Below are 11,810 nucleotides of genomic sequence, written 5' to 3' on the forward strand. Positions count from 1 at the left end.
GAAGTATTAGTTTGTCAAAGGTAAAATCTTGATTCAGTCTGAAACTTTTGGAGTAATCAGCAGAAATATTGTAGATATGAAGGTTTGTTTCTAAAAAAAAATAAACAACAAAACAGCTGGACTTAAAATATGAGGAATTTCAACCAACAAAATGACAAATTTTACTTTAAATGTTTCTGTAGAAAGGTAAAAATATATTTGAAAAATTACAAACATGGGTTTTTTCTGTATAAATAGCACATGGTTTATTACAATATAGAGAAAGGTCATCAACATTCTTATTTTGCAAGGTGTTGTACATGTTGATGGATTGTCTTTCCTGGTATTTTCAGAGGAAGTCCATCTCCTCCCTTCAGAACTGGATTTATTTTCACAATGTTTTTTATTTCTTATTTTCAGGAAAATCCCTGCAGATTTTTTCAGCAGGAAGCCTAATAAAGCCAGAACATACCTGAGATACCATTCCAATGATATGAGGACTCCCATTTATAAATTGAGCGTCCCGATTGTATAATAATGCAGCTTGCATGTTTAACAGTAAGCAGCCTGTTCCTTACGTTAAATGCATTTTCTCAATAGAACATGAAGTTGGTCTGCTATATTTTGCTGTACAACCCGAACAATAGAGTTCATGAATCTCATGAATGATTTCCTGAGTCGTCCTCAGAGAATAGCTCTAACTTCAGAGCCGGACACTGCAGACAGGTGCAGATCTCTGCTCCCGTTTTAACCGACGCCCCCACCCGGCTGAACCCAGGAGCAGGAAGTGATGGAGACGATAAAGTTCATCTTTTGAAGTGGTTCAGGTCTGAGGTTCAGACACAAAGGCTGGTGCTGCTCGCTTTCCTCCAAAGTCCTGCACGCACGCTGCTCTCTGACATCCAAGGAACATGAAAGGTCTGCCAACAATGCTTGCAGTGGTTGAGAGGTTTCTTCATGTCTCTCCGTTTCATTGTACGTACCGTTATAAGAGTTCAAAACAAGCCGCGATGTCCCGGTCGTCCCAGATTAGAGGAATTATCAATATATCGCATCTCCAGCATGTTTTATAGAAAAGATGAAGCTTGAAGGTCAGGTGTTGAGGGTAAGATCTTCTCCAGAACCCCAATCTTCAAATTCCACTTCTCCGCTGGACTGAGGATTGTCCAGAGAGAGGCCTCGCCGCTCGCCGAACACCTTCTCCTGCAGCTCGATGATGTCGTTGCGTATGTCGGCCATCATGAGCAGAAGGAAGTCGAAGGAGCCGGGTGGTCCCTGGAGACCGGCGAGGACCGAAGAGATTATTACTTACATTTATTAGAACTATTAGCCATGTTTTAAAGTAATCTGCACACTTACAGGCGGACCTCTGAGACCTGGAGCTCCTCTATCACCCTGTAGAGGAAACACAGCAAAGAAATCATCTCCACCTGCTGCCTACAGGTCATGATGATCAACAGATGCACCAAGTTTGACCCAAAACTGGTGACAAAACATTGTGAATTTTGAAAGTTTAATCAACATTTAAAATTACTTTTGTATCAATAAAAAATAAATACATTTGAAAGCAAAATTACTGTAAAACACAAATATTTTACAACCTTCAATCCGTCTCTTCCTGGCGCTCCAGGCGGACCCTGAAAGAAAAACGCAAACTTCCTCTTTAGGAAACATTTTAGCTTAAAAATATCTGGCTAATATGTGCAAGAATTTTAAGTAAAATAGAAGTTGAACTGCTCACTGACAGACTTTTATAAAAATACAGTTCAAATTATTTATCTGTATCAAAATTAACCCAATTTAAACTAAATTGAAGTTTTTGCTTTGTATTGTTGCATTTTGTCTTTTTAAATAAAGAAAATGAACATTGTCTGCATCACTTTGACAAAACAATCCAGCCTACAATTACTCTATTTCCCTCATTAAAATCATAAGAAAGGACTAATGTACAAAAAAATTATGAGAATTAAGTTAATAAAGTGACAAATCTGACTGAAGCTCATAAACCTCATATTTTTGGTAAGAATAAAGAGTTTCTGTTCCCACTTTTTAACTTTTTTTTTGCTCAAATGTCAGACTGTCCTGTCCTTCCAGGGCTGCTGCAGATCATGAAAACATCCACAAACCAGAATAACATTTTGGTGAAATTTCTCTCATTGGAATTTTCAAGAAAATTGGACAGAAAAACACATTTACTACAATTCTGCTTAAGAAATCTGATCTGTGCAAGAATCTGTTTTTTAGTAACAGATGAATTGTTCACTAATAGGCCCGTATAACCAGAAAAAAAAATCTTTGCTTCTGCAAATATGATCTTTTTATTTAGTGACAGAAAATTCATCTTTAGGTTGAAACCCCTCAAAAAAAGGACATGTACAAAAAATGTTACTACTGTGTTTTAGAAAAAACAACAAAAAAACTGGTTAAATCAAACATCAGTCACATTCTCAGTGATTTTAACATAATACATGTTAATTTTATAAATAAAAAATATTTTATATAACCAATGAGAATTTCAGAATATCTTCATGTTTTGAAAACAACATGAAAATATTCACGATTATCTCCAAAATTCAACTAAAACATTCTTAATTGGTCAAGCTTTTGTTCTTCTCTTTTTGTTAATTTTCTTAGTTTTTTTTAGATATTCTGCATATTTCATTCAATTTCTGCCATTTAAAAATCAAAATGTTCTAATCATTGAGTAAAAGAATCAATAAATAAATAAAATTGTAAACAGAATATGTAACAAAGTGTTGTTAAAAGGGGTGGGACCACACAAGAATTTTTCTTCTGCTCGCTCCTTTTCAAGCACATCATTTGCTTTACTTGTATATTTGTATTTTTGTATTTTTAATTCTTACATTTCTATTTTAAAATTTTTATTTTTCTTTTTAATTTGGATTTGTGTTTGAAACAAAAAAAAATGCTCTCTTCTGAAATTTATTGACAACTTAGTTTTTTCTGCAATTCAACAACATTGCTGCAATTTTAGCCTTAAAAACACACGAGGAAGTCTCTTCTGCAACTTTAAACTTTCTACAACCATAACTTCTGCATATTTTCTGCTATTCAAAAAAAATTCAAATGTGTTCTGCTCTTTGAGGACTTTTCAACATTTCCCCCCCCCCAAAAAAAAAAAAAAAAAGAGCTATAACAGCTACAACTTTCAGCAATTACACAACTGAATGTAAGGAATTTATCTCATTTCTTTTGTCTCCTTACCACTGGGCCCCTGCGACCCCTCTTTATATGTCTCAGGTCAGGCTCTGGTCCCATTGGCCCCATATCCCCCCTCGGACCCCGAGGGCCAGGAGGACCCCTCTCCCCAGTTTCTCCTCTGTTTCCAGGCTCTCCAGGATGTCCTGTAAGAATAAATAAACATAAATAAATCATCGGTTATGCCACTAAAAAATACAAATATTAGAATCAATGTAAGTGGAACATAATAAAGAAGAAAAAATATTTTTGAATTTGGTTTTCATTCTAACATTACCTGGAACCCCAGGAGCTCCTGGGGGGCCGGGTAAACCAGGAAGACACGGGGTATCAGGACTTTTTCCTGCACGTCCCAGAGAGGGTTTATCACTGCTGTTGGCCAGACCAGGAACCTAAACACCAGAGAAGAAAGATTCAGTGGAAAATATTAAAAACAACGTTCATCACTATTTATTTATTATCTATTTCATTAAATCTGAAAGAGAGACGTTACCTGGTTGGCTGACGGCGCATTTCCCAGCCGCAGTTTTATCTGGAGAAGACTGTTTTTCATGTTCATGAAGTCCTGGCAGGTCAGTGAGCAGGTGCCAGCGCTCATCAAGGTGTCGGACTTTCCTGAGGAGCTCACTGCACAGGAAGACACAAAGGATACGCAGCAAAAACTGTGAGACTTATTTATGGATTCAAACAACCTGCCTCTTCAAATTAAAGCATGTAAAGTAACCAAATGCAAAATTAATCTAAAATCCACATCATCCTAAATGTTTTTCCTGATTGTGCTGCTCTAAAGGAACCCTGGATCTCACAGACACTCACAGTTGTGAACGGGGATGCAGGAACGCTGGTCGGATGCCAGGATGTAACCACTGTGGCAGCGGCACAAAAAGCTTCCCATTGTGTTCAGGCACTCGTGGTCGCACACATCGCCGCCGGAGGCTTCACACTCATCGATGTCTGATTTGTGTTTGTGAGAGGAACACAACAGGGAAGATGGAAATGCATCACAAAAAAGATCTCTCACCCCTAATTTAAAATATTCTGATTGAGAATGAGACTGACCGAGGCAGTAAGGAGATTTATGAGTGCGATGTCGCTCGCGGTCAAAGCGATACCCGGGGTAACACGTGCAGACGACTCGTCCAAAGTTGTCTGTGCACTGCTGCTCGCAGGGGGAGGCGGCGCACACATCCACGCCTGCAGACAGAAAGAAAAAACAGTCAAATTCTAGAGCTGATCTTTGGGAATCAGATGGTATTGAACCTGTCTGACTCAACAATGCAGATAATTATGCTATTTATAGTATTTCACAATTTTATCATCAAGTTTTGCTACTTCACTGACATGAAATAATCATTATTACTCATTTTAAATAATTGATTTATTGATTTATATTAAAATAGAAACTATATTTTGAGATAAAATTATAATATTTAGTGATTAGCAGAATATTTTATAATAAAAAACATTATATGTTATAGTTTTTCTTAGCAAATCTAAACATAGACATAAATTTAGTCTCAATTTTATTTTAAAAGTTGCCAGAAATGCAAATTTGTCCTTTCTGGAGAATATTTCTGAAGCTGAATATCTTCCAACCAGTGCATACTACTGAATCGAGTCCTTTTGGTATCTACAGAGGACAGTTGGTGCTTTTAATTATCCCAAATGTGAAGGGGTGAGACTCTGGGAATTGTAGTTTTTAGTGGATTTACACATGATTTTGACTGAGAAACATTTTTTTCTGAGGTCGTCAGGAGGATAGTTTAAGTGCTGCAACCTGTTCTTTCTCAGAGTTTTAGTTGAGAAGCCTCTGAGAATCATTTAATTTAGTAAATTTATGAATACATCAATACCTACATTGATTGGATTACCCTTAAAATGAGAAGAATTGTAGTAAAAAGTTTGATGGATGACTTAGCTACAAGCTTTTTCAAACAAACATTTTTTTGTCTGCTTCTGATTCACCACAATTTGAGTAAAGAAATACCCAGAAACGTTGTGTTTATCTTTATTTTTTTATATATGTCCTACAAGCACATCTTAAAATACCAGAAATGTGATTTTCATTGGAGTGGGTCTTTAAAGCTGAGTGATATTTTGTCTCATTGACCTTTTTCAGTTTGATCTGGTTCATAAAATATTAGTTTTATTTTCTTTTTTTTTTAATTGTAAGGATTTTGACTGATCTAAAACACATTTCAGTTTTGTGTAAGTACTTTTCTGTTGACGTTTCAGTAACTGACTGTTTTATGATCACAAAAATGTTTACTATTCTTTTAAAAGTCTCCGTTTACATGCAATGACTACAACTCCAATATATATTTTTGTAGGGTATTTGCCTTCACTCATGCTACAGTTACTGTTTTAAATCTGATTTTACTGCGCCGGGTCAAAGCCTGTGTGACGTTTGCTCCAAACTATTTTTGTGGTGTAGTCAATAAACACAGAAACACAAGAACAAACTATTAAATAAAAACTGCTCCGAATGCAAGTAGTCATAAAGTCTAAACTTTTTGTTGTTGTTGTTGTTAAAGATGGAACATTTTCTTATTTAATGGGCTTTCATCAGACTGTTAAACCAGACTGCATTATATGTGTCAGGGGGAACTATTGAACTGTTGCACATAATACAACAGTTCTGGATGGAACTGCAGTTTATTCACCATGAAAGTTACTGTAAGAAAAAGTTAATAACCAGTTTCATGGTTACCATAGTCATTGTTCTGTGGCTGAAAATGGTTATATATATATATATATATCTTTTGCTTTTACATACTCACACTCACAAATATTATTAGAAGTTAGATTTTTTTGGCATCCACCCATCAGAAGTACATAGGATTTAGGGGAACAGTACCCTCTAGTGGCTGTTATGAATATTGCACAGAAAACGTTTTAAAAAAATTGAGATGAATTATTTAGTAAGTTAATTGACAAGAAATCATAATATTTTTGCATTTGTTACAGGAAAATAAAACATTTCAACTGACTCATTAAAATTGTTTTATTAAAAAAAACAAAAATCAAAAACAATAGCCAGGAATCCTCTGCCCTGGCAGTAAGAGATGATTTTTTTAAGCAAAAAGCACTTAAATTAAAGCTCAAGAATTAAGAAACACATGAAAAGTGTTTGTTTTACCTACTTTCAGGTATGCACTGTCCCATCACAAACCTGAACCCGTCACAGCACTTTCTCCTGCATAAAACAAACAAACAAAAAAAAAATCAGTTAAAAGTACGTAAGATTTTATCTGAAAATCATTGAAATGATGAAAACTTTTCAGTTGGAGAGTATGAAAGTAGGGAGACGTCATTTGTCCTTCAAGTTTCTTTAAATTTTTTTTACGAGATGTTCTTTATTTATTTATTTTTATGTCTATGCTTGGAATTTAGACTCGAATGGCCTAGAAGTTTTAGGAGAGTAGAACCAGGAACTCAAGAAGAACAGGTAAGATCAGTTCAGTTTTGAGGAAAAAGTGTCCAGTTGACAAAAATAATCAAGAGATGAAAATTCCGGATATAAATTGGGAGATGTGAATACTGCATAATCATGCCAGGTATTGGGACTTCTACTCCGTTTGTGGCCTGCAACACAAACAACTGTCCTGGTCTCAAAGCTGTGGAGGGAAGTGAGGACAGCAACGACAGCCTCCTGACTCTTAGAGGAATGTGTGCATCTGGACGGGCTGACCCAAACCGGCCCAGAAGCAGCAGCAGGTCATCATCCACACTTATTTAGAATCCCAGATTGAAGCAGAAATCTGGGTGTTCGGCTGCATAGCATTTGTGAACTGACACGTCTCTTTTTCTCCCCATCTCCAGTTAAAGATGTTTATGTAGTTTAGGTTTATGCAAATAAACACACATTTGTTTCCAACACATCTGCTGATGATCATTCCAGCTGTCTGAATTTCTTTGCCCATTTTCAGTGAAACTGCAGCCATTACCGCGGCAGCTTTTGGTAAACTACGTGTGCCCTGACTGGGACTTTTACCAAACACACAACAGACAATTAGAATATTTCTGCCTCTTTTGTGGTCTCACTTTTAGTAAAGCAGCAGTTTCTCATTGATTATTGGACGGCAGATTTCTCCAAAAATGGATTTAGCATGCTTGGAAGTGACACAGGTCCAACAATCCCACAACAATCCACCACATGTTCCTGGAACGGCACTTAGAAAAACAGAGAGACTGGCCACAACAGAAACGTGGACAGGAAAACAAGAAAAATGCATGACTCCTGTTCTCTAAAAAAAAAAAAAACGGCGTCACCAGTGGGGATGCTGCTTTGTTCACAGCCCCCTCAAGACTGGAAGTTACTTTTATTCTCCTCCAACCTCCATGCAGTGTAACCTTAAATCACTGCGATACCCCCCCCCCCATCCTTCTCCTTCTTGTGAATGAAAAATAACCTATAAAACACGGAGGCCAGCCTAAACTGATGAGATCCAGATGAGAGCTGCTTTAATCTGCAGCCTGTAGCAGGGGGTGCTGAGTGGGACGGAGGGAGGCGGGCATGGAGGGGAGATGGAGAAAAGGAGAAGGAACACTGAGATTAGGATTGTCACTCATCCAGTCAATCCATCAATCAGTCAATCCACCGTTTTTTTAGGCTGATCTGTTGCAGATGCTGCTGTGAGGAAAACAACTTCTCAGTTTTTTCTTTTTTTTTTTTTTAAACGAGAGAACCAAAATTTATTTACTTAAATGTTTAAGTTAATGTTTTTTGATGAGGTATTCGCTTTTTTAACAATCAGGATAGGAGTCTCCTCCACCCTTTTGAAAAATGCACACATAATGATAAGATTAAAATATAAAACAGTGGATGATAAAATGAGCTATTTGGATCATAAATAAAATAGAATAAAAAAATATTCAAATTGATTGCAATTCAAGTTTTTTAATTATTAGAAAGTGCCACAATGCCTATTTTATAGGAGCACATTTTAAGGTTGTATTATAATGTGTTTTGGTTTTTATTGTCACTATTTTATGTACGCCGACCTTGGGTTCCAAGAAAGGCGGCAAACAAATAAAATGTATTATTATTATTATTACAATTTATAGTTTAAAAATCAAGATATGTTACATTATTGAACCAAATTGTAGAAAAAGTGAATTGTTCCTGAATATGTTTACATATACGTTGAACTTGTCAAACATGCTATATTTAAAAAAAGATGTATTATTTATTCTTTTTGTTTCCCATTAAACCAGGCTAAGTATAAGCCAACTGAAAGTTTTTTTTTTTTTTTTATTACTCACTTAATTGCAAATTGACTTTGTGATACACAAATCATATATCGAAACAAAACAGTGATCCAAAGATGGAATTTTGAACCGAATCGTGTGGAAAGTGAATCGTTGCATCCCTATAAACCTCTGTTTGGAAGAGTGAAACACAAATGTAAAAGCAATGAAATGCAAAGAAATAAACCAAATCCTTCTTCTTCCACCTAAATATAATAAAACCTGCTGCTGACAGTGTCCATTTATAAATAACTAAATTATGTGCAGATTGAAAAATGAATCAGATGTCAAAATTATTCATAGTTTTAAAGAAGACTTAAGAAAATTGGAACATATTCTAACAAATACAACATTTAAAAGACAAAATTCAATGTGAAGTATAAGAAAAACCAAAACGTGTACTGAGAACAATAATAAACATATATTTTATTTTGTTATAGAACTTGCTTGTTTGAACAATGTTTGTTAGGAAAAGATAAAAAACTAAATGAGCAAAAAGAGTCGCCAATTGCAGATTAAAAAGTATTGATGTCCATTTCTGCAAGATTTTCTTGAATTTTTGTGTTCCTTCTTTTCTCTCAAGACTATCATCTGTTAAAGACACAAGTAATCTTTCAGACTGGTTTTGTCCTCCATCAGAAAAACTGTTAATGACCTATTCATTCTCATTCCAAAAAAACTAACCATGAAGTTGAAAAATAGTCAATTTAAAGATAAAGATAAAACACATTTTCACATGATAAAATAAATTATTTGGAGAGCTCCCATGAGGCTTTGCAACAGAAAACCAGTTGTTTTGCAACACTTTCAGAAAGAAATACCCTAATTGGAAATATTTTGCACTCGTTTCTGCTGCACCTGGAAACCCATTTTACCATTCACACAAAACACACACAGACACTCTCCAGCTGTGGCAGCTGTTGTAACAGCAGGAGCAGCTCCGCTGCAGTGAAAGCTAATTGAAGTCACTCCCATGCCGCATGGCGGGAGCAACCGCTCGGCCGGCAGAGCTCCTAATGGAAAGGACGGGGCTACGGGGAGGCCGGAGTCCAGTGTTTTTGTTTTGGACTGTGAACAGCCAAGCAGCTCGGTCAACGTGACACAACACCCTGAGCCGCACAGAAGAAATAAAGATTTCTGACTTGGGAAACCATGTGTTTCTCTATCGTTTTACAGCTTATGGTTTTGTTTTATTGTCTTAAAAACATGCCGGCACCAAAGCATGAAAGCAACGTGATGATTAAAAAAATGACTCTTAACCTGTTTTCTAAAACTTCAAATTTGAATTCGTAATTGTGACTGTAAAGCCGGCTAAATATGTGAGTCTGTGTGAGGGATTGAACCCCACTGGGTTCACTCTTTTAATATCCGTCAGGATTTATTAGTCAGGCGGAGAGCAACTCTGGCGCCCACCCGCTCTGTCCTCAATGTCAGGGCTTCACGTCAGTGACTCAGCAGTGAGTCTGCGGTTTGAATCCGTCCAGGACAAAAACTCAGCCTCATATTTCGCCGTCCTTTTCAAACTTTTATGATTTACTGGCGCAATCTTGATTTCTTGTGAAGATGATGGCCTTCTGATGCCCTCTGTTTTTGACACCCACCTGATGTTTCTTACTTTTGATGCTTTTTTTTTTATTATTATTATTTCAAAGGTGTTATATTGTATCCTGTCCTGCTGAGATGAGGAATGTTCACTTTTAACAGCCATCTGTGGCTCAAACTTCATACGTCGGTTGACTTAGATTGGGGTAAATGTTGCTAAAGGGTAAAATTCCCTTCGTTCATATGTTAAACGTTACCATGTTTACAGGAATTGTAACGTTCCTTTGGAAACAGCAGAAAAAGTCTGGATTGTGTGAGTAATAGTTGATCACGGTAGAGACTGCAGCAAAAAAGGTTTATTATTTACAGAAAAGTTTGCAGAAACATGATTTCCTCACTGTTTAAAGGTCACACTCCAACTATTTTCTGATCTTTTGTAATATCGTTCTCGTTTTAATTATGATTACACAGTTTTTAGCCATAATCAAAAAGTTTTTATGACACATTTTTTGCAGAACAGAAGGAGTTTTTTGGAAATTTGTGCCTGAAGTGCAAATCTCTGAAGCGAGCAATATCGGAGCTATCCAGCCGTACACTTATTAGGCAGCTCAGACGTGGAAAATTAAGACGTTAATGGATCCATTTGTCTGGATCAAAATTGAAGCGGGGAAACTTTGGCCCGGCATGGCAGTTTCAGCATTACAAACATGAGCTTTTTCAAACCACTGATTTTCATTTGCTTCTGATCATCATGATTTGATTAAAGAAATACTCAGAAACAGTTTAAATCTTAAATTATTTTCTATGTCTCCTCTATCGCAAGAAAAATGCCACAAGAACATGTTAAAAACACCTAAAACACATTTTTCATTGGAGTTGGTGTTTAAGTTACCCAAATGTTGAAGTCAAGCTGTTTTGGAGAAAATCTGTTTCCTTGTTTGTCTTAAATTTTGTCTTAAGTATATCACATGCAAGAGGTTATGGTAAATCCTTTGTACTTTTTTATACTTGGGAGATTAAGGTACATGTCTTGTTTTAAGGTCAAACACCCATGAAATAACACAGGAATTACCTAAAAAAAAAAAAAAAAAAACAGAAAATCTGGTGTAATGGAAGTGTTGGCTTAAGCTTTGTTTTGCAAGCTTTCACGAAAAAATCAGCAGTAATTTGTGTCAGCAGTGGCTCGTTTGCGCCATCTTGGGGAGGAACTGCACTCCAGAAGACAGCCATGATTAGAGTCTCATGACTGAAACAAAACTGTTTTTTTAACCTGCATTAGTTCATTGTATGTAACTTGTATGTAATGTAGAGTCAGCAAAAGTTCTCGTAAATTATAAAAAAAAAAATGGAGACAAAACATTTTTGACCATTTGCACCTCCTAGTGGCAAAGTTGCAGAATGCAGCTCAATAAACAAACCTGTTCACTGTTTCAACAGATCATCTTTTGATCAGTTTTAAAAGCGTTCCTAGTAGTCTTTCAATAATGATTATGTCGTTTTTAAGCCCAAATTTTTAAATTCTGTATCATTTTCTATGACATAACTTTCACAGTTAAAAAAAAAAAAAAACATTAGAAATTTCCCTTTGAGTTGTGGGCAAGACTGTTTTCATGGAGCAACCCCACCCCCATTCCCTTCACCATTGAAGATTTTGCATCCAATCTAAAAATTGGCAAACAATATTGGAGTTATCTAACTGTACAGTTTTGTGCTAGCTAGTTCATTTGAGGAAGACCAAGACGTCCATGGATCTAGTCATCTACAAGTTGTCATAACCCAAAATGCAGGAGACTGGGCAAAGTGTCAGAAAAGTCCAACAT

General features: G+C 36.2%; 1 protein-coding gene across 2 annotated transcripts in view; it reads right to left on the reverse strand.

The window, feature by feature from the left end:
- Positions 1 to 219: 219 nt before the first annotated feature.
- Positions 220 to 11,810, reverse strand: part of LOC112160368 (collagen and calcium-binding EGF domain-containing protein 1) — a 35,223-nt gene continuing 23,632 nt past the window's right edge. For both annotated transcript variants that reach the window (XM_024294837.2, XM_024294836.2), the window contains 9 exons: positions 6,342 to 6,394; positions 4,258 to 4,392; positions 4,015 to 4,152; positions 3,692 to 3,825; positions 3,476 to 3,590; positions 3,205 to 3,344; positions 1,581 to 1,616; positions 1,339 to 1,374; positions 220 to 1,254 (listed from right to left, as the gene is read on the reverse strand). In XM_024294837.2, coding sequence (XP_024150605.1) covers positions 1,072 to 1,254; positions 1,339 to 1,374; positions 1,581 to 1,616; positions 3,205 to 3,344; positions 3,476 to 3,590; positions 3,692 to 3,825; positions 4,015 to 4,152; positions 4,258 to 4,392; positions 6,342 to 6,394 — 970 coding nt within the window. In that variant the 3' untranslated portion in view covers positions 220 to 1,071. The remainder of the gene's footprint in view (positions 1,255 to 1,338; positions 1,375 to 1,580; positions 1,617 to 3,204; positions 3,345 to 3,475; positions 3,591 to 3,691; positions 3,826 to 4,014; positions 4,153 to 4,257; positions 4,393 to 6,341; positions 6,395 to 11,810) is intronic.

The sequence above is a fragment of the Oryzias melastigma genome, linkage group LG3, assembly GCF_002922805.2.
Source record: "Oryzias melastigma strain HK-1 linkage group LG3, ASM292280v2, whole genome shotgun sequence".
Lineage (NCBI taxonomy): Eukaryota > Metazoa > Chordata > Actinopteri > Beloniformes > Adrianichthyidae > Oryzias > Oryzias melastigma.